We start from the raw sequence: 23,434 nt of genomic DNA, 5'->3' as shown, positions 1-23,434 counted from the left end.
AAAATAAAATAAGTCGATCCCTTAGTGTGATTAACCGCTAATTTGACTCAGTGATAGTAATACCTATCCTGGCTCTGCCACAAATCATTGGAGATAATTGCAAAGAAACCTCAGTGACATTTCATCCACTTATCTCTCACTAATTCAAACTATCCAAGCTGCTAGCTCATCAATGCACCTTTTTAATAATGTATTGCTTTATGTTGTGAAATTTTATGTTCATTCTGTTGTTTTAACTTGTTCATTAGTATTTCTACACCGCATTTAAAAAAAAACATGTTTAGGCTATGTAGTTCTGTGTTATTCTGTTCTCTTGCTATTGTGTATCTTTGGCCAGATCGTCAATGTAAATGACAATTGGTTGGTTCTCAGCTGACTTGCAAGTTAAATAATGGCGAAATAGTAAAGACAAATAATTCTCTCGGTCTTTAGTGGACTGACTCTTGTCGATAGCGCAGTGGTTCAGGTTAAAATAGGTTTATCCAGTGGAAACCCTTGTTTCCTACGCAGCCGTACGTCGCAAAAATATGACGTTGAAATTAGTGACGTGTCTCTGTTGACAGGGAACCTTCAGTGCTACCTCATAGAAATGGCTGTTGATATAACTTTACTGTTCAAAGCCAGTGTCAAAACTGTTAAAACAAGAAATAAAGCAATTGGAGTGGGTTTTGAGTCACCTAAAGAGGAAATATTTAAGAAGTCTAGACCGAAGAATGGATTTTCTCCCAAGGCGAAAGAGGTGGTGAGTGTACAGTACATCACTGCTCTACCACACTGGCTAACTATGTTAGCCTTGCAAGCCCTTAGTACAAGGCTAAGGTTAGCTAGCTTGCTAACTAAAACATTCGTTGTAATTTATTTTATAGCTAACCGTTGAAGAGATGGGGGACACAGTATATATTATTAAAAGTGGATTTTTTTTTACAAGTCTGATGAGGTTATGTATACATTCACTGCACTGGCAAACTGCTGGCTGTATATTACTTCATTAATTTGAACTAGTTTTACAGTAGATAATAAGATATTTGCTGTACGTTATTTTCGTAGATGCTTAATAGGAAACAATATGGAAGTCTATTCGAGTAATATTATTTTAAAATATTAATTCGATGTGCAATTTTCTTGTGATTGTATAATATTATGGATTTTCTGTGACAAATATGTAATGTTGCCTTATAGGTGCCTTATTGTCATGGTTCAGTATGCATAGTGACAGCTTTCCTTTTCGTGGTTCTATCCAGTGCTGTGCAATACATCTTCAAAAAAATCTAATGGAAATGCATAGACCTACTTGGCAAATCATTTCTGATGTTTGCCATGTTACTTTTTACATGTGCATTTCAGCGTTGGTACTGTCTAGGCGACTTACTAGTGCATTCATGTTAAAACTGCTAGGTGGGACAGTCACACAACCCATTAACTGTGAAACAGCTGATGGAGAGTGATTGAAGATGGTGGCAGAGATTCTTCAACAACTCTGAATTTGACAATACTGTCTTTATGTTTGATTTGTGGAAGCCAGTCAAGTGTCATCTTAAATGTCAGTGTCAACTCTAGTTGCAGGTAGTAAAAAAAACACAAACATTTTAATCCATGTTTGGAATTGCGCAAGAAATGGCATCTTTCGTGAATGTACATCTTTGTTTTGGTCACTGTATTAGTCACTGTCATCTACTTTTACCACTTCCTGGAAAGATGCTGGGAAATGTTAGGTGCATGGTGGATATGGCTGATACATAGTTACAAATGAATATGCTTTTTCTGACCCATATGACCTATATACACATATTTGAGAACACTTTGTTTTGGAAATCAGCAATGAAGTTTTCAACACTATAGACTGGGTGATTGTTAGGGAAGGGGGAAACGTAGTTACAGCAATATATGGCAATTTTACTTTTGCTAATAGTCATATCTAACTTCAAATCCCAAAAATTATATTATTTTTTGAATATATCTTGGTTGTGCACTATTGTTTTTGTAAGTATAATTAAACTGTTTTGCACAGTCTAATTAAACATAAAAGAAGCAGTATATCATAATATAAATTCCCACAGGACATATAGAACTGCGAGAACTGCAATACGTATCATATTGGCACCTGCGTATTGTGATAATTTTGTAGAGTGAGGTCCCTTGTAATTCTCAGCACTAGTAGCTGCTTGACTCAATAGTCAACCAAGAATAACAAAGAGATACTAGTAACATTAGCATGGCAGGTGGTGTAGATTGGCAAACATATGAAAAGGATGCACTAGAATACAAGATTCACTTGATTGTATACAGATTTTTTATTAAAAAACCTCTCCATTGCAATGTTAATGGCAATTTTCCTTAGTCCTTCACCAACATTTTAGTCTCAGCATTTTTTGTTGAAGACAGTATCATTTTATTTAGTCACACTTTTTATTTTCAAATATCCATTTTCTTCTTGTCATCATCCTGGTTAAGCGGTTGTCGAGTGTTTTCCACATTTTCATTTATGGAATGAACACTGCCATGGTCTCGGCACACCGACATTCCCAGGAGGTCCAGTAGACAGTGTCAAAGTCAGAGTTTATTCATCAAATGCACCCAGTTACACAGCGTCATCCTGCACAGTGACATTCATGTGACATGGCACACAACATCTACGTAGTAAGAATTGAGAGACATATAAAGCAAAAATATAGCAATAATATACATAACAATGTAAAGTAACAGCAATTTTAAAAAGAGTAGGATGGGGAATATGAACAATATGGGTAGAAGTATTAAATATTATAGATACAATATGAGTATAATATGCCTATGAATGGTACATACCAAGGAATATTCAATGTACATTGAACGTATTAAGACATCAGAGCAACTGGAATGTTCATGTGTGATCAGTATGATCATAGATCAGTGTTGCTGGTTGAGGAGCTTTATGGCCTGAGGGAAGAAACTGTTTTTGAGTCTGGAAGTGCTTGCTCCGGTAACGTCTTCCAGACGGCAGCAGTGTGAACAGACCATAACCTGGGTGGCTGTAGTCTTTGATGATGTTCCGTGCTTTCCTAAGGCATCATGTATGGTAGATGCCTTCCACGGAGGGGAGATGGTAGCCTATGACGCGCTCTGCTGACTTCCCCACCCTCTGGAGGGACTTGCGATCCGCAGCGGAGCAGCTGCTGCACCAGGTAGTAACGCAGCCTGAGAGGATGCTCTCAATGGTCCACCTGTAGAAGTTGGTGAGAGTAATTATTTTGGGTGCAGATTAGCTCAGCGTTGCAAGGGGTGGAAACCTGGACGGCAAACAGGGTTGCCTTGTCCCCTTGTGGCCGGTTGGATGTCTGCAACCTCATCATGATTTTTGGCAAGGGGATGTGTGCTCCTCCAGCGTGCATGAGCTGGCAGATACATTGTGGTTGAGCGAGCAGCGTGATAGAAGAAGCAGAGCGGCTTGGCAAATGGCGAGATGTGACTGAAAAGTTACCCCCCATTGTGCTTTGGAGTTATTGCAATGAGGCAAGGCCATAATCACAAATTAAATGAAGAATGTTTCTTTTTGTGCATGCCTCTTATAGTCCAGTCCACATTTGAAAACTCAATAGTTAATATAGTAGTGCCTATTTGGTACATATGGCTAGTATAACCAATTCAGTGCCCTTCTGGTTAGTATCCTTCCAGGGATTTTAAGGTTGGACAGTTTGATCCCTGTGAGAGTCAATCTATCTAATGATAGATTGGGGGTGAAGCCCTGCGATAAACTAGCCTCTGGTCCAGGGAGTGTAGTAGTGCATCAAGCTGACTCACGCTGCAGAAACAGGAAATAGGCTTTTACTCTTATGAGCCGCTCTGGCTTGCACATGCCAAGGCTTGTGCAAAGCTAACCTATAACTTACTTTGGCTCATTTCTTACAGATTGATGGCTCAAATGCATATGGTTCGGCTATTGTTTCTTCAATTTTCTGTTTTACGTTTAGTGTGGAGTAGCTTAATTTATTATTTATTACATTTTATTTTTTGCCATAAATTTACAAAATTCGCCTGTAATGACAAAGTGGGGAAAAACTTTTTCAGGAATGTGTGCCGATATATTAGAAGGAAAAAAATGAGATATCTCATGTATAGTGCCCTTCAGAACTATTGACACCCTCTAAATATAAACAAATATATTATATATTTTTATTGTTTTTATTTGCCTGATCATGTAACCTTTAATTGAGTGACAATTTTTAAAAATTATACTTTTTTTAAATCAAAAACAATTATTGGCACCCCTAGAAAATGTTATGAACATCATCTTCATCTGTTATTTTGGGAACTCTTAAGTGGTCATCTGTAACATCCTGGTTCATTGGGGAATATGAGGTGACACACAGGCTTAACCCAGGAATGACCAGAGAACATACAAATTAAATGAGTCAAAAGGTTGTTGAACTTCAGGCAATGCCGTTAAAAAGATAGATACACATTTGAAAATACTAATCTACAATATTAGGGTAATGATTAAGCTCTGAGAGTGGCCATTGGGTTCTTGGACACCTCCCTCGCCCAAGGCTCTTCTTGACTGGTTACCTAGTTTGGCAGGACGGCCAACTCTAGGAAGAGACTTAGTGGATTCAAGCTTCTTCCTTTTCACAATGATGGTGCCCACTGTGCTCCTGGGAACTTTGCGTCATATGTATGCCTCCACACAATCCCGCTTGTCTACATAGAGCTTCTTGGACCTCATGGCTTGGTTTCTGCTCTTACATGCACTGTGAAGTCAGGGACCTTATATACACAGGTGTGTGCCTTTAAATCATGTCCAATCAAGTTCTCCGGCATGAACAGCATTATCACTTGATTTTAATTAGGAATGAGTCATTGCTAACGGTCATAATACTATAGATATTTCAGTTTTTTATATTCATAAAATTGCTGTACATGCTTACATATTTTTTTTTTGCTTTGTTGTTATGGGGTGCTGTGTAAAGATTGATGGCAAAATCAGTTATAGATTAAGTCAACATCACAAGAAAATGTAGAGAAAGTTACAGGCTCTGAGTACTTTCCGGAGACACAGTAGTGACCATCCTATTGCATGGAGCTAGCACCATGCTCTGTCAGTCTCCTCCTGGTCTTTTCCTGCAAACTCCACGCTCACCGGCAGATTTTGCTGCCACCTTGCCTACATAGGAAATGTATCTTGTTAATACATTTTTCTATTTAGTTTCTATAGAATGCATTTTATTTTTTACTTCAAATATTTGGTATGCATGCTAAGAATGACTATTTTTACATATGTGTCAGGTTAAATGTGGAATGCCTATCATTGATCAAGTACAAAGCCAAGTCTTTTCAAGGAAGACATCAGCACACCATTTATAATTTTTTTTTACCTTATTAATTAACTGCTGTTACTGTGAAACGTGAAAGTAAAAAACACTTTACGATGCATTTAGTTAAAGACATTGCTCATGAGAGGCTTCTGCCGATTAGCCTACATTCACATGCCATTTAAATGCAGCACCTTTGTAAAAGATCTGTGAATCCTAGATCTGAGGTTGGGGGCAAATCCCTTCCTGGACTTTCACCACCAAATAGTCCCAAACCCAAAATTGCTGTTGCTGAAATAAAGGCTGGTCAGGAAGTGTGCCGCCCGACATGAGCACCATGGATACGAGGCCCATCAAAGGCATCCTCAACAGGTTCTCTGGATTACCCCAGGGGCCTTCAAGTCTTTATCCATACCTGATGTGCTCACCCACCATCAGAAGGAGGAACAAGTCTCGTCACAGAGTCCCACACAGCCATGCTTTGTTATGCCGTGCGCACCCCTGTTGCAGTGATATTGGAAATGGTGGTTTAATAAGAGCAGAGATGCTGATTTGAGGAAACTCAAACCTAGCCTGTGGTGCCGGCTCCCTGCTCCCACCAACTCCCCCCAAGCCTCCGCTGTCTCCCCTACCGCTACCAGTATAATCTGAAACGATCTCGGTGAACCAACGTTTGGAGAAATTGAAATTCTTCGTTTGGAATGTCCTGACTGCATGAAGTTGTATTGTGGTTTTCGCCCGCCCCCATCCGCCTGGCCGTCCCCCTGTGCAGCTTCAGATGCGGGCAACGTTTTCTGTTGGTGTGTTGGCCCTCTCTTCGCATGTTTGATTCCATAAACAGGCTGCAATAACATTTTCTTTCAGCTTTCTAACAATTTCTTGAGGAAAGCCGATCCTGCCAAGAGTCAGTGATTAAAGGTGGAAGATCAAAACCGAGAAAATATTAAATTAGGTCCCCAGTAACAATGTTGACGGTTGGCTCCTAATGTTCAACAGATGTGGGCGCACTCCAGACATGCACTGCCTTCTCGGTTCCTGGTGACACTTCACAAAACAAGTAGTAAGAAATGTAAACAAATAACAAAGTAATGCATGGCTTGATTTTTATTTTTTTATTTTAACTTTACAATTGCAGAAAATGTCCAAAGGCTCTGCAAAAGCCTATGTGGACTAATATAGAGGACTAGTGTGTGCAGAGTCTGGTGGTCAAGGAGGGGGGGGATCTTTTACCTTGTCAGGGTCGGTTTGACGCACTGTGATCTCAGGTTCACTGCACTCCTCCTCATCTCCACAGCAGGCTGTCCTTCTTGTTTTCAAATCGGGGAGGTCACTCCGAAATTGTTAAATTGTGTGTAGAAAATGTAGTTTCCTACTGGGCCTTCAGCAGTGCCGTTCCACAATGGACTGCTTTTTGCTGTTTTCTTTGAATCTGTGAAAAGCATGGCCAACTGCCAGAAGTAGGCCAGAGCGTTTTGATTCAAGTGAGGCGGGGGGGGCTCTCATATGGCAGATTGGAAATGGACATGATAATCTGCTGTATTCTCAAAACATTGTTTATGTTTTTTTCCTACTGTTCACCGTTAATGTTCCTTCTATTAGAAAACCTCAAACAGAATCTACATTCTTCCAGTGCTTTCACAGCGCAGTAATGGCGATGCTTTAGTGGAATTGAGTTGCACTGGGATACCATAACCTAGGCTATATTTGTTGGCCCTGTTACCGGAGAATCGCATGCCCAGTTGGATCCTGGGAACAAATGCTTTGGACCGTTTTTTGTCCAGTCGACGCAGCAAGTCACCCGACAAGGATTGCCCTCGTACGGTGCCAGCTACGGTGACGTTGCAACTGGCAACATCGTTTCCGATCAGGACAGAACTTCACGCACAACTAACCCCCGATCGCTGGGCGGCCAAATACATCTCATTTATTGAATAGTTTTTATGATCCAAATAGGCTAGTAGGAAGGTTGGATTGTTTCAGCACCGTATAAGTTCTGGACAGTTCCCTGCTCCGTTCCATCGCTGTGTGCTCCACAGGTAGCCTGAAGGACCCAACGGCCCAGTCCCTTGTCTGCAAGCACCTGTTCCATGTGTCAGATGTATCTGGTGTAATTGGTACACTGGAGAACGCACCATAAACATCGAAGGAAATTCCTATTACACACGATTGTTTATGAATCTGTGTTGTCGGTGATTGCCGCCCCATCTCAACACTCTTAATATGACTCGTAATATGAGCAGAAACCATTAAACGTATGCGCAACACATTCCATTATGTGTGAAATGCCGTAACAGGGTAGCAGTGGGTTGCACTGTGCTACATTAGCAGGCTACATTAGCATAGGGAAAGATGTCCCCTTGAAGCCAAGATGTTATATTCAGAGAACCTCTTGAATCCCACCTCTGCAGAAGAACTCTCCCCTCCCTTTAGCTGCCTGTGTCCGATTTCATGGAATCTTGTCCTCAGTGTAGGAAGTGATGTCACAGACACACTGCCAAGTATTTTCCCTGGGGATTTACCTGAATGCTTTGCAAAATGCAGTCTTCACTAATTGGCTTAATCTCTGCTCTTTGTTTTTGCCCTGAGGCCAGTCAATTATTTTGAAGGCAGTGGCTGAATGCCATTGTATCTACCATTTTCTTAGAGACGTTTCGAGAGAGGGAATTTTGTCTGTTTTGCAAAACTGAAAATAATCTAAAGTGTACATTACGGAGACATAAATGCACAAACACAGGTCTGTGGACGACTGTCAAACATAGAGCCGAGACCAAATCCAGATATTCAATAGAATAAACAGTTTAACTGGAACAAAAACACTGTACTTCTTCAGAAAAACATACTTTAACAGCAAATTCAGTTTGATTCCAGCCATGAAGATGTTTTTTAAATGGATTTAGAAGATTCTGTAAGTAATCTATGGGATATTTAATTACTAACATTATTTAAGCTATCACTTATCACCTAGTATTAAAATAGGCAGAAACATTTCTTTAAATGGATAGTATGGGATAGTATGGGAACTAAGAAAGATGGACTTATGGATACCATTATTAAATTTTTTTGCGATTCCCATAGACTCCCAGTTATTGTTTTAACGCTAGTTAGCAGTTTTGCAACCTCTAGGTGGCATCTTTGGGCAATAAGGCATTTACCTTGATTAAAAAAGAAACTAGCCAATATCCACAGTCATTGTTAGGAATAAACAATAGCAAACCTCAGAGGGAAAGGGACATTTCTTGAAGACATTGTCAGCCTAAATCAGTACATATTAGGAGTAATGTCTTCCTTAATCTGTTTTGTTAATGAATCCCCAATTGCAGCTGGACCAAAGAATCACCATGTTCCTTTTAAGTCGTGTTTTCCACTAAAACTTGAATCAATAGCAGTGAAATTGCCACATCCGTTTGTTATAATACAACAATAAACACCATACTTCATATAAGGGACATAGAACAGCTTGATAGATCAGCACACTATGTGTTATTGTTTGTTTACTGGTAGAAAATAGAATGTCTGATGTCAGAGTTTCAACCATGGAAGTCAGGACAAAGAGAGTGCTGCAGACGTTGTTTGTTTTTGCTACCCAAATTGATGTGGGTTTGTAAGGATAAATAAATAAAAAAAAAGGGTTTCAAGAAGGCTGTGGCAGAGTTCTTGCCCACACCCAGTTCGGTCCTGGATCTGGTCCCATTTAGCTTAGTTGGTAGATCATGACAATTGCAATGCAAGGGTTATGGGTTTGATTCCCAGAGTGGGCCAGTTTAAAGAAGTTAAATGTGTCTTCAAAATAAGAAAACCAGAGCAGGTTTTTTCATCCCCACTTTTTATCTCTCCCTCTCCTGTGCCCTGAACCTGTTTGATTGCAGAAACAGAATATGAAGGTTGTCCATTGGAACATGGTAAATTTGCTCCCCTAACCAGTGTTACTGCCTCTCGATAGCCAATCTTTTGCACAATCAATCACTATTGACTTCCTGTCTGTTGCAATTGACTGCATCTCTTAGTTGTCCTTATCTGACACACTAAATAGGTGCATGTAGGTTAACTCCCCTCCTAAGAAAAGAGCATGAAGTCTCCGAACTGCCTACTTCTGTGCTTGTGTTGGCAACAGATTACAGTTACAAAAAGATACCAAAATATGTTTTGTTCAAACTGCGGCGGTGTAGTCCCTGATTGAGTGAGACCCAGATGGCAGGTCAGAGGAATGCAGTCGGCAGTGTATCTTGCACAGGCGCATATATCTCTATAAATAGCTAAGAAAATCCTGAACCGGCCCTTTTTTGTTTTAAAGATGTTGATGTGCTCAACTTGTTTACTCTTTGTTGTGTTACAAGTGTGAATGAAATAGATTTGGGGGATTTTGTTATGTCAACAATCGCCACAAATATATATTGGGTAAGTGTCTGAAGAATGGGATTGTGCAATATGTTTTTTTTTTATTGTTCCCAAATTCTTGCGGCTTTGCAGGTTTTGGGGATCATGACTAGACAGCAATTTTCAAATCAGGTCAGAACTGCTGAAAGGTGAATTCCTCTCACAGAGTCTAGTGTTAAACAGACTGAAAGGTGAGTTCCTCTCACAGAGTCTGGTGTAAAACAGACTGAAAGGTGAGTTCCTCTCACAGAGTCTGGTGTAAAACAGACTGAAAGGTGAGTTCCTCTCACAGAGTCTGGTGTAAAACAGACTGAAAGGTGAGTTCCTCTCACAGAGTCTGGTGTAAAACAGACTGAAAGGTGAGTTCCTCTCACAGAGTCTGGTGTAAAACAGACTGAAAGGTGAGTTCCTCTCACAGAGTCTGGTGTAAAACAGACTGAAAGGTGAGTTCCTCTCAGAGAGTCTGGTGTAAAACAGACTGAAAGGTGAGTTCCTCTCACAGAGTCTGGTGTAAAACAGACTGAAAGGTGAGTTCCTCTCACAGAGTCTGGTGTAAAACAGACTGAAAGGTGAGTTCCTCTCACAGAGTCTGGTGTAAAACAGACTGAAAGGTGAGGTCCTCTCAGAGAGTCTGGTGTAAAACAGACTGAAAGGTGAGTTCCTCTCACAGAGTCTGGTGTAAAACAGACTGAAAGGTGAGTTCCTCTCACAGAGTCTGGTGTAAAACAGACTGAAAGGTGAGTTCCTCTCACAGAGTCTGGTGTAAAACAGACTGAAAGGTGAGTTCCTCTCACAGAGTCTGGTGTAAAACAGACTGAAAGGTGAGTTCCTCTCACAGAGTCTGGTGTAAAACAGACTGAAAGGTGAGTTCCTCTCACAGAGTCTGGTGTAAAACAGACTGAAAGGTGAGTTCCTCTCACAGAGTCTGGTGTAAAACAGACTGAAAGGTGAGTTCCTCTCACAGAGTCTGGTGTAAAACAGACTGAAAGGTGAGTTCCTCTCACAGAGTCTGGTGTAAAACAGACTGAAAGGTGAGTTCCTCTCACAGAGTCTGGTGTAAAACAGACTGAAAGGTGAGTTCCTCTCACAGAGTCTGGTGTAAAACAGACTGAAAGGTGAGTTCCTCTCAGAGAGTCTGGTGTAAAACAGACTGAAAGGTGAGTTCCTCTCACAGAGTCTGGTGTAAAACAGACTGAAAGGTGAGTTCCTCTCACAGAGTCTGGTGTAAAACAGACTGAAAGGTGAGTTCCTCTCACAGAGTCTGGTGTAAAACAGACTGAAAGGTGAGGTCCTCTCAGAGAGTCTAGTTTTTTTAGGTTTTTGCCTGTTAATCTGTATCCCATTTCTTTTCATTTAATACTTGCTAGTCTTTACCCGATTCAAGCGTACCAATACCCATGGGCACCCGTGACTCAGCCACCACCCATACCCATGGGCACCCGTGACTCAGCCACCACCCATACCCATGGGCACCCGTGACTCAGCCACCACCCATACCCATGGGCACCCGTGTGTCAGCCACCACCCATTCCCATGGGCTACTAAAACGGCGCGTCTTTGCGGATCTCTCCCAGGGGTTCTAGTGGGGCTAACGAGTTGATTTCAACACCAGTGCATAGGTCCAGTCTCCTTGTTTAAACACATGCATTGTTTGTCAATATGTGACATTTTAATAACATCTGAGCTCAGGTTTTGTTGTTTAAAAATCACCAGTGGCTTAATGGTGACATCCCTGAGCAGATTTGTTCCTGTCCTGCAGCTCAGTTCAGACACGCAATGGTGTCTTTGGTGTGTTTGGGTGGCTGTCAAAAGTAAAAGTGCATTTCAGAATCTCATCTAGGGGTGCTGAGGCTATGACGGAAAGGCTGCAGCACTCCTACTTCCCGCAGCTATGGACATACCAACTATGGTATACGCATCGTAGATAATCTCACTTAAAAAATCTGATTGTTCGCTATAATAGAAGTGAATCGTTAGAAATGTACCCACATCATAGCATACGTAGAAGTGAATCGTTGTGACATGAATGGCATGTGATTGTACATATTCATATGTAGCATTGAATCACTGTGACATGAATAATGGGATAGTATATGTGCTCCGTAACTGCTATGTTAATATCTGCATTGAAATGATTGAGTGACATGATCATATTGAAGTCCTGACCAAAATGCTGTTCCATGTTTTTCTGTATTTGACATTGCCTCCAAAAGCTTCCACAGTTGGTCTTAAGGGAAAGTATTTATTAGAAAACCCTGGAAAGTTACTTTAAAACGTGCCCTAGTTTTACGTTTATGCTGTTATGCAACTCAAAGCAGTCAGACTAGATGACATGGCATTATATGTCACGGACAATCCTGTGTTGCTTGACGGTTTGCCTTGCTAGCTGGTTTAAAGTAAAACATTTCAAACTGTATAATTACAGCACTGTGAACCTCAAAGTGGACACAATGTATGGTATTACGGATGTGAATTTGCTGCTGTAGTCTAATTAAAAACAATCACTTTGGGTTCCATCCTGTCACTATGAGTTAGTTTCCTATAAGAACACTGCATTATGCTTAGCCCATATATATATTCTTGTCATTTCCCACTGTGGACAACCTTTGGGTGTTTATCTTCGTTTGTTCTTTTGTTTTGACCAGAATTATCAATTTCTGGTCAAGAAAACAGAATTATCAAGTTAGTAGGATCAATGTGGCGCATAGTCCACAACTAGATTAGTTGTACAGTAGGTGTATAGGCAAGGTCTATGTCTAAAAACAAATTTGGACAACCCTTCAAAATGACAACCGGCCAAGCAGTAGAGACCTGGTGACGGATAATTATCTCAGTTACCTGATTCTAGCATAAATAAAAAGCCTCCTTAAAAGAAAATCTGCTGGCTTAGCCTTTCTGTTCTTCTCCATAACAATCTCCTGTGATGGTTTGTTGGTGTTTGGTGCAGGCTGGGTGGAAGGACAGAGTAAGTTGGTAAAGTGGGGGTCCTTGATGATGATGATGATGATGAGATTAGATGTAGCCCGGCAGGCTGTCTCCTGCTGCCTTGCTCCAAATACACACGCGCACACACACAAGCACATATTCATATACATAGATGTTCACAGACACACAGACACACACACAAGCGAGCACACAGCCCCGGCCTGCAGCCCAAAGCCATCCCCTTCCCCATTGTTTAGGTATTACTCGCTCTTTAGGGTCTTAAGTTACTGGAGCAATTGATCCCGGTGACCCCCTGCAAACCCTGGAGGTTGCAGTGGGAATCTGAGCCCAAGTCTATACACACAGGAGACTGATCAACCACCCCCCCCTCCCCTGCACAGACCAGCACTCTCACATCTCTTCTGTTGTGAGTCTCTGGGGCTTCTATACTGGGAGCATAGTGCCACCTGCTGGTCAGGAGGTGTGTTGCAAAGCAGACACATTGGCTTAACGACTTGTATTTCATGGAATTTTACGCTGTGATTTTCACCATTTTATTAACTCTTTGAAACATAGCACTGGTGATGCAGGTACCCTGGGTTGCAGGTAGGAAATTAGCCTGTTATGAGATTCTAGCTGTGAGAATGAAAGTGCCTGGGAGACTGGGGTTTCCCATCCCAGACCTAGCATGACAATACAATACAGACGGAAGACGAAGACGCAGACGGAAGACACAGACGGAAGACGGCGACGCAGACGGAAGACGCAGACGGAAGACACAGACGGAAGACGGCGACGCAGACGGAAGACGCAGACGGAAGACGCAGACGGAAGACGCAGACGGAAGACGCAGACGGAAGACGCAGACGGAAGACGCAGACGGAAGACGCAGACGGAAGACGGCGACGGAAGACGAAGACGGCGACACAGACGGAAGACGCAGACGGAAGACGCAGACAGAAGACGCAGACGGAAGACGGGGACGGAAGATGCAGACGGCGACACAGAGGGAAGACGGCGACCCAGACGAAGACGGCGACGCAGACGGGAGATGGTGACGGAAGACGCAGACGGAAGACGCAGACGGAAGACACAGACGGAAGACACAGACGGAAGACGCAGACGGAAGACGGCCACACAGACCATAGGCAACGACAGACTTTCTATGTTTCTCTTCACTTTCTGCTGCACATGCATAAGCGCTCTGATCAGCAGTTTAACATTTGACCCCTGATTATGGGTAGTATGTTTACAGGGGTAGGTTAGCTGCCCACAGCCTTAAACATACTTGATTGTAATTTCTCTGAAGCACTATCTCATTTCCAAAAATGTTCTTATTATTATACTTTACATTTTTCACTTTATTTTCAATGTCATTTGGGATCATAATGTATTTTCCAAGAATGAGCTGGAAAAAACAGCAGCACACACAGTTTCAAAACACATATCACAAAGCATTAGAATTCAAGACATAATTGTAGACATTGAGAAAGGCAGGTGTGGTGAAACTAGGGGTCCAAACATTAATAGTGCCACACTTCATTGTTCATCATGAATATGTTTTTACCCTAGCTTTAAAGTCATGTAGAGAGACCGGCAGTTGACATTCCATGCCCTTCTGCAGCTTGTGGAAAGGCCAGAGAATTGGAGCACTTTTTTAACTGACTGTGGAATTTCCTTGGACACAGTCAACGAAATAGTTATGTGATCGTAGACAATAGTAATCATTTATCAGCAATGTACAATGTAGGTACACAGGTAAAATGGGTCTCAGTAGGGTCCTTTGACTGTAATGAACCTCAGTGTTAACGGCTTGACAGTAGCTGAAACCTTTACGTTGATATGGAAACACGTTTCCGTCTCGCTTCTAAAGGGGGAAAAAAAGCCTAAAAATGAAGACCAGCATTCACCAACCTTGGTAATACTAAAGTTAACAAATTAGACATCACGCTATCAAACCACACACTGTCATAGGTGACAGGTATCTCTTGACCCATGTGACCGCCTGACACCACGGGCCCTATTCATTGTCAGTGAAAGGTGATAGGTTTGAAACTGTGGCCCCTGTATTTATTTTCAAAAGCGTCTGCTTCTCAAAAAGCCCCCTGTCAGTCTTGTCCAGAAGATGTATTTGTAGTCACCATTTGGGAGATGGAGATCCAGGTTGTGTTTTACCAGCGCTCAATTTGGTAATTATGGTCATTAGAAGGCAAAGGCTTGACCGGAGCCTCTACCGAAATGATCCTGCTCTCCCGTGGTCACAGTCAAAGGCATTGTGTCATTTTCAATAAGTCGCTTGTCTAGTTTTTTTTCTTTTCTTCATCTTTCACAAACAGGGCCTGCTGTGTGCACTCACTCACACACACACACAAACTTCTGTCCCTCTCGCGCTCCGCTCCATGGATGGGGAAGCAATTAGGTTATTTTATTTTTTTTATGTTTACTGAATTACACGAACAAATATTGAATTTTGCAGAGTTTCCTCTGGTTTTGCTACATACAGGTTTTCCCGGAAATTTTATCTGCAATAAACAGTTGGGAGATTATTCGTTTTGGGCGTATTTAAATGTTTTCTGTAAAACCTATATTGAAGCGCATAATTGTATTTACAGGAGCTATTTAACAAGGAAATTGCCAGTTTGATTTTATTTTCTCGTGTAAACTAACAGTAATTGGTAAACATTCAGAATGGATGGAGAAAGACAGTGGGTCAAGGTGGGCTGTCATGGTTAATGAATTCTCTGCCTAAACTGTGAGGTGCTAACAGGGCCTGAAATGAACTCTGTGAAATAATGTGTTTTTTTTACCAGCCTTTGGGTTTGTCAGATGCCTCCTTTAGATACTGGTCAGTTATCCTCTAGACTGTACACACAAGCAGTCCATTTCTGATTATGTTCCGGCTCCATGCACCTGTACAGCTCCCCACCAGTGTGCAGGTTTCAATACCCGTCTCCCCCTCATGGGTTCAATATTGTCTCCCCCTCATGGGTTCAATATCGTCTCCCCCTCATGGGTTCAATATCGTCTCCCCCTCATGGGTTCAATATCGTCTCCCCCTCATGGGTTCAATATCGTCTCCCCCTCATGGGTTCAATACCCGTCTCCCCCTCATGGGTTCAATATCGTCTCCCCCTCATGGGTTCAATATCGTCTCCCCCTCATGGGTTCAATATCGTCTCCCCCTCATGGGTTCAATATCGTCTCCCCCTCATGGGTTCAATACCCGTCTCCCCCTCATGGGTTCAATACCCGTCTCCCCCTCATGAGTTCAATATCGTCTCCCCCTCATGGGTTCAATATCGTCTCCCCCTCATGGATTCAATATCGTCTCCCCCTCATGGATTCAATATCGAATCCATGAGGGGGAGACACCAAGGTGTCTCCACTTCAGCTGTCTGTCTTCACAAAAAATACCAACAATAATATTAAAGAGAATAAAATAAGGAGAATGACAAAGACAGGACCAATTTCACAAAGAGCAACTGAGATGTACCCAAAAAATGGAGAAATGTATAAATGAGACTTCCTTTTACATATTGTTTCTCTTCATCTGTGGACAGATCTCCAACATCACCAAGTTGAAAGACTTTCTGCTGCAGCACAGGAAGGACTATGTGAATGCTGGAAGGTAAGCCTCCTCCCAGGCTAGAACCATGTCCAAATCCTTTTTGTCTGGTTAAACGGTGTGATTGTCACAGGACTAAGCCCTTTTCCCACATCAGACCAGAATACTCTAGGCCCCAGTAAGGGCTCAGCTCCTCCTCCGTGGGGAATGTTACATATCCAGCCTCTGACAACTTGATTGACTGTTTTCAAAGCTGACAAAGCTACACTCAGGAAGGATCCACAAGGTTTTAACCTCCTCAACCTTTGAATCCTCTTTGTTGAAGTAGCATGCCTGTAAGGTGTTAACTAGTTAATGTAGCCGGCCTAAGCAGTAGGCTCATGGGCTGAAACGCCAGGGTCTAGCGTGTCGATCTGGGCTGAAACGCCAGGGTCTAGCGTGTCGATCTGGGCTGAAACGCCAGGGTCTAGCGTGTTGACATGGGCTGAAACGCCAGGGTCTAGCGTGTCGACCTGAGCTGAAACTCCAGGGTCTAGCGTGTCGACCTGAGCTGAAACTCCAGGGTCTAGCGTGTCGACATGGGCTGAAACGCCAGGGTCTAGCGTGTCGACCTGAGCTGAAACTCCAGGGTCTAGCGTGTCGACCTGAGCTGAAACACCAGGGTCTAGCGTGTCCAGAGATAACGACAGAGCGCTCCATCAGGTCTCTGCTCATAGTGACGTGTCTGTCTGACTGTCTGCAGAGTGACTGCAGGCTGTGTGGCAGGCTCCAGGGTCAGACTGAGACCGGGCTGATTGAGGTGGGGGGGGGGTCGGGAGGGCAGGCACTGGCATGGGGTCAGAAGCGAGTGGGGTGGTCTTCTGGAGGCTCAGTCTAATTGGGTGGAATAATTGAGCTGCAAGCAATTGAAGAGCAAATCATACCCGGGGACTAATCCTGGGTTTCCTCTGATGAAGGCCGGAGGGCAGTCGGGGGGGGATGCACATTCCAGACCATGTAAATGTTTGAATCCACTGACCTGGTGCTTCAAGCGCCACTGCTCTACCAAAGGAGAGGTGTAAAACAGATCATTAGAGGGCAAAATAGATGCAATCCATGATGCAGGGGATAATGAATGGATGACAGATGGGTGATGGGAGGCCTATATCCACGCATCTCAGACCAGAGGTACTGATCAGTTGTCATAAGGATAATGGACAGATCTTAAATCAGCATTCCCTGGCTGTGACATTCTGCAGCTACAGGTTCCCAGCAGACCTGGGTCCGAAAAGGACCGATTTACTTTCAGTTGCTTTGTGTGTTTTCAGTCTCATCTCGTCAGACCTAACCCGAATGACGGACAATGAGCGAGACCAGATCGACCAGGACGCCCAGATCTTTATGAGAACCTGCTCCGAAGCCATCAAGCAGCTTCGCTCTGAGGGTGGGTGTGTGTGCAGCAAATGGTCAAATGAATACACCACACAAGTGACTAGAACAAATCGGGATTGTTGAGAGACAACGGTCGGAGACGCGTGTCTAGCCTAATGGTTAGTGAGTCTGACCGGTAACACCCTGAGCTGGAGAGGCGAAGAATCTGTTGTTAAGCCTAACTGCTTCTTTAAGTCACCTTAGGTAAGAGTGTCTAGAGAAAAATGGATAAGGTAATAAAAAAAGAACCGTACGTTCCTTTTTGTTCTCCTGTCCTTGCAGCTGACAAGCAGGTTATATCGACCCAGATCCGAGAGCACAGAAGCGCGGTCCTCGACCTCATTGAGATGTATTTGAAAGGTGGGCTTGATGATTTTGTGGTGTATTTTACTCTGTGCATACTGTGAGGGCTTGCTAAGTGATAATGTACACAGCGTACTATATTTAGCATTGACCAGTCTTATTTGCAGGTGTGTGTAAGCTGTATTCTGAGCAGAGGGCTATTCGAGTCAAAAGAGTGGTGGACAGAAAGAGACTGTAAGTGTTTGAAAAGGAAAAAAATTCTGATTTCAGTGAATGTTTAATTCTGACAAACATATTAAGTATATCATTTAGTATATCATTTAGTATGTATTTTGATAACACTTAGGGACAGTTTCATAAGCTCGGATTAAGCCTAGTCTGGGACAAAAAAATCCTAGTTCAATAGAAAACTCCATTAAGCTTATTTTTTTAAGTCCTTGACTAGACTTAATCTGTGTCTGCAAAACAAGCCCATAAAATTGCTCATGAATTTACAAAATTTTGGCAGTGATATATCTCCATAAAGTATGTTGTGACCTTGATTTAATTGACCCTGTCTATGGTGTTTTGACTAAGCTGGACCTTGTCTATGGTGTTTAGACTAAGCCGGACCTTGTCTATGGTGTTTAGACTAAGCCGGACCTTGTCTATGGTGTTTAGACTAAGCCAGACCTATGTATTTGGTGGTTTGACTAAGACAGACCTGTGTTTTGGGTTTTGACTAAGCCGGACCTTTTCTTTGTTGTTTTGATTAAGCCAGACCTATGTATTTGGTGGTTTGACTAAGACAGACCTAGTGTTTTGGGTTTTGACTAAGCCGGACCTTGTCTTTGGTGTTTTGACTAAGCCAGACCTATGTATTTGGTGGTTTGACTAAGACAGACCTGTGTTTTGGGCTTTGACTAAGCCGGACCTTGTCTTTGGTGTTTTGACTAAGCCAGACCTATGTATTTGGTGGTTTGACTAAGACAGACCTGTGTTTTGGGTTTTGACTAAGCCGGACCTTGTCTTTGGTGTTTTGACTAAGCCAGACCTATGTATTTGGTGGTTTGACTAAGACAGACCTGTGTTTTGGGTTTTGACTAAGCCGGACCTTGTCTTTGGTGTTTTGACTAAGCCAGACCTATGTATTTGGTGGTTTGACTAAGACAGACCTGTGTTTTGGGTTTTGACTAAGCCGGACCTTGTCTTTGGTGTTTTGACTAAGCCAGACCTTTCTATTTTGGGTTTTGACTAAGACAGCCTAGTGTTTTGGGTTTTGACTAAGCCTGATCTTGTCTTTGGAGATTTGATTCAGACAGGCCACGTCTTTGGTGTTCTGATTGAGCCACGCTTCCTGTTTTGGCTTCCAGGTCCAGACTAGAGCCGGAGCGCCACCACAGTCACGCGGCCGAGGAGAGAAGCCCACCGGTGGAGCCACTCAGCGAGGGAAGACAAGCCAAGGAAGAGAACAGCAGCAACAACTGTGGTTAGTAGATACGACCAGATGAGGTCCCACACAGAGACTGTGTGGAAGTCCGTTGGGGGTCACACCTAGTGTTTAAATGACATTTGTCTTTATTACAGCCTTTATTATATTTGCTTGCATGCAGCACCTTTAATTCAGATGTTTCATTGGAAATGGTCAATGTCCGTGATTGAACTGAGGACATACGGATAGAGAGAACCTGAGAGTGAGGAAAAGAGTGACTTGATGTCCGTGAGATAAAGGGCAATGGATGACATAGTGACTTTGTGTTTACATGATAAGTATTCTCTCTCTGTTGTCGCCCCCTGCCATGAAGAGCGTGGTGTGGCGGATCTCCAGGAGAACAGCATGAGCCTGTGGGAGGAGGGCCAGGGCCGTGTGGAGGATGAGCTCTCACCTGAGGAGATGCAGATGGTATGGAACAGAAATGTTTTGCCTGCTCTGCTCTGCTGTGTTCTCTCTCTTTCTGGTTGCCTCTACATTCTCGTCTGGGATTTGAGATTCAACTCTCTCCATTCACATTACTTCTTTCACTCTGTCTAGTTTGAACAGGAGAACCAGAGGCTGGTCAGTGAAATGAGCAGCCTGGTAGATGAAGTCAGGTGAGTGTCTAATCAGTCCTTCCAACCCATGTTTACCACTACAGTCCCATGTTTCAGCCCAGTTTACCACTACATTCCCATGTTTCAGCCCAGGTTTACCACTACAGTCCAATGTTTACCACTACATTCCCCTGTTTCAGCCCAGTTAACCACTACATTCCCATGTTTCAGCCCAGGTTTACCACTACAGTCCAATGTTTACCACTACATTCCCATGTTCCAGCCCAGGTTTACCACTACATTCCCATGTTTCAGCCCAGGTTTACCACTGCATTCTCAATTTCAGCCTATGTTTAGCACTATAGCCCAATGTTTCAGCCCGTTTACCACTATAGCCCAATGATTCAGCCCATATTTACCACTATAGCCCAATGTTTCAGCCCATGTTTACCACTGTAGCCCAATGTTTCAGCCCATGTTCACCACTACAGCCCGATGTTTCAGCCTGTGTCCCAATACAGTCCCGTTTCAGACCATCTTTACCACTACAGAAACTTGTCAGCCCATCTTTACCACTACATTCCTGTATGTGACTGAAGTGAAACAAACATGAGTAAAACTTCATCATTTTCCTTCCAATATCTTTCAGGCAAATCGAGGGCAAGGTTGTAGAAATCTCACGGCTACAGGAGATCTTTGCGGAGAAGGTGCTAATGCAAGTGAGTGACTTAGTCCCCCTGGTCTGTCATTCCTGTTGAAAACAATGTCCATCCCACTTTCTCAGTGTTACTAATTTCCTGTTTTGTGTGTTCTTCACAGGAAACCGAGATCGATAGTATCCATCAGCTAGTCGTGGGAGCCACAGAAAACGTCAAAGAGGGGAACGAAGACATCAGAGAGGTAATGACAGCCCATTTTTTATTGTTATATGATTGTATTTAGATACAAATATTATAGGGCTCTAATTTCATTTGTACCTAATATTCAGAGCTGATTATGTTGGTCAACACAGACAGTGATCCTTTTTAACTGATTGGTTTCATTGTATTTTTGACTTGTATTTTCAGGCCATCAAAAACAATGCCGGATTCCGTGTCTGGATCCTTTTCTTCCTTGTCATGTGCTCATTTTCTTTGCTCTTCCTGGATTGGTATGACAGCTAACCCCCTGAATCTAGCCGAGCCAGGGAGTGACTACCATCATCATTGTTTCGAGGAAGGCTTCAGTACATGTCAACCATAATTAGTCCACTTTCCCATCTTTGGTCCTTGAGTACCGTACAGTACACAGGGCAGCATACATTTTAATTGCAGCCTCGGACCAGGTCCTGAATGGCTGTAAATGTTTGACTGGCGCTACAACAAAAGCACAGCTGACCGGAGTACTGGAGGACCAGAGATGGGAACCACTGCACTAGAGGGCAGTCTAAACACAATTTGTTATGGAAAGCCTTTTGGATCCTGTTAACGGCACACAACTGGCTGAATGTAAAGTGCTCTCGCCCACCTGTACTGTGTATATATGAGTTTGACCTATGGCCTACTGCAATGCTTATTTTTACTTTTCAATTGATCAGTCTGTATTGAGTTCTTGACAATACACAGTTGTTATTCACAATGTATGTCATGTATGTGTCATTAAGTGCTTCATTTTGTCAAAATATGTATTTCAAATTTCATGTCTAACTGAAGTGTTAGTGTTTCTACTCATAGATTACACACATGCAAACAACATATTACACAATCAGCCAAAAATTTTTAAAACAATTGGGTTATTCACAGAAGTCTGAGACTGCATTGTTAGAAAGACCTAATTCATTTAAGGTAAAATATATAAGATAATCACTAATGTATTGCCATGACAGCTCTTGCCAATGGGATATTTCTAATAATAGGTTGAACTATTAGGAGCATGTACTCCTTTTGTAAGTGTTAAGATAACAGTTATAATCAATCAGTGGAAGGGTTCATGTCTGAGTACATCACCACTTGGCAAACTGCTTGTATAGAAACCTGGTTCTAACACCAATAAAATAAAGATCTTCTTGTGAATGAAAGGGGCCTATTTTCCTTTATTTCCTCAAATTACATGAAACATTCACATTTTTAGATATTAGAGAATGTACTGTAGGTCATTGAATAATACAGGGGATTTTAACCTAGGTGGCATGAGACTTTCCTAAATGTAAAAAAAAAAAAAATTGAGGTTTTAGTAATTTTATAAAATGGCCAAATCCCAAAGATCTCATTATGCCTTACACTAGAGCTATTCAGACATGATCCTGAAGGGCTGAAACTTTTCTGGGTTTTCTCCGATCTTTCTAAGGAGAGACTTATTCAAACCTATGACCCCAGGAGATTGTGATTAACTACTTGGTAAAAGAAAAAAACTGAAGTGTTTTGGTCCTCTAAGTTTGGAGTTGAATAGCCCATTCCAAAACCCTGGAGATCTGAGAGGGGGAAAAAAATTCTAAATGGATGTCTTTTATCAGAACAACAAACACATTCTGGATTTAACTTTAGACTGAAGGTGGGTGATCTCAACCTGGTCTCAGGGGAATACGTAAAACAGTATATGTAAATCTGACAGCTGAATTCATATATGTTACATTGCTAGAGGGTGCAATTTAATGAGCTACCAAAGTGTACTGTATGTTACAAACCTCCTAAAATGAATTCCATTTACGGTTAAGGTTAGACATAACAGTACTGAGGAAGAGAAAAGGTTAGATTAAGTTAAGACACTGCAATTAGGGCTAAATGAAAGGTGTCGCCATGGATTTAAGCTTGGAACTACTGGAGTCAAGGTCAGTGGCATTGTCTGTAAACCCACAATCACCAACACTATAACCAACAGTGGCTAGATGTAAATTCACCACTGCTCTAGCAATACCTCACTCTAGTTTCACTTTTCTCAGTGTTACTCAAACTAGACCTAGCGTTTAGCTGTCAATGTTAGATTGTCAGTTCAGAAGTTATTGAGAACTCAGATACTATCCTGGCATCTGGATGTGTTTTGACAGTAGTTACATTTGGATTCGACAACTTTGTCCAGCAGCATGCAAAACAAAAATTACTGATGCGATAGCCACAACGTCTTTGTCAGACTCCTGACATCCTATAAAGACCAGTAAGAACGAAATTTTAAAGTTAATATTATGTTAACTATTACCCAAATAATGATCAGTCATATACACGTATTTGACCAAAGCGTGAATAAAATCTTAGTGTCTTTAAAACAGACATCACACTCCTAAGGAACTGACCAATTAATGGTCTAGAAGAATTGGCCAATCAATGGTCTACTCACTTGAATATTTTTCTCCAAAAATATTGGAAGATACTATTTCTGTCATATTGAAAGTAATTTATGTAATATTTCACAGAGTGTGAAAACACCTGGCTGTTTAAACCAAATCCATCTGTCAGTTTATTATAGGTTAGGCAAACAATGAAGCCGTGTTGGGAGTTGGAATCTTCAGTGGTGAGCAGCAGTCTGTGTGGTGGTCAAAACCACACGCCCATATCTCTTACATTACAAATTCAAACCCCCAAAAAAAGAA

At 42.2% G+C, this 23,434-nt stretch overlaps 1 protein-coding gene across 1 annotated transcript; it reads left to right on the top strand.

The window, feature by feature from the left end:
• Window positions 1-523: 523 nt before the first annotated feature.
• Window positions 524-21,928, top strand: stx18 (syntaxin 18). Its single transcript, XM_029114329.2, has 11 exons — window positions 524-742; window positions 16,145-16,212; window positions 17,457-17,572; window positions 17,842-17,919; window positions 18,030-18,096; window positions 19,215-19,330; window positions 19,647-19,744; window positions 19,874-19,932; window positions 20,522-20,591; window positions 20,692-20,772; window positions 20,940-21,928. The coding sequence occupies exons 1-11, from the start codon at window positions 590-592 to the stop codon at window positions 21,033-21,035; spliced, it is 1,002 nt and encodes a 333-aa protein (XP_028970162.1). The 5' UTR covers window positions 524-589; the 3' UTR covers window positions 21,036-21,928.
• Window positions 21,929-23,434: the final 1,506 nt, after the last annotated feature.

The sequence above is a fragment of the Esox lucius genome, chromosome 17, assembly GCF_011004845.1.
Source record: "Esox lucius isolate fEsoLuc1 chromosome 17, fEsoLuc1.pri, whole genome shotgun sequence".
Taxonomy (NCBI): domain Eukaryota; kingdom Metazoa; phylum Chordata; class Actinopteri; order Esociformes; family Esocidae; genus Esox; species Esox lucius.
Note: the sequence above shows the minus strand (reverse complement) of the source record. Positions and strands in the feature narration are given on the sequence as shown.

Coding starts and splice junctions, on each gene's coding strand:
- stx18 (XM_029114329.2), top strand. CDS start 590: ATGGCTGTTGATATAACTTTACTGTTCAAAGCCAGTGTCAAAACTGTT. Junction 19,331..19,646: donor GAACAGCAGCAACAACTGTG/GTTAGTAGATAC, acceptor CCTGCCATGAAG/AGCGTGGTGTGGCGGATCTC. Junction 20,773..20,939: donor GGAACGAAGACATCAGAGAG/GTAATGACAGCC, acceptor TTGTATTTTCAG/GCCATCAAAAACAATGCCGG.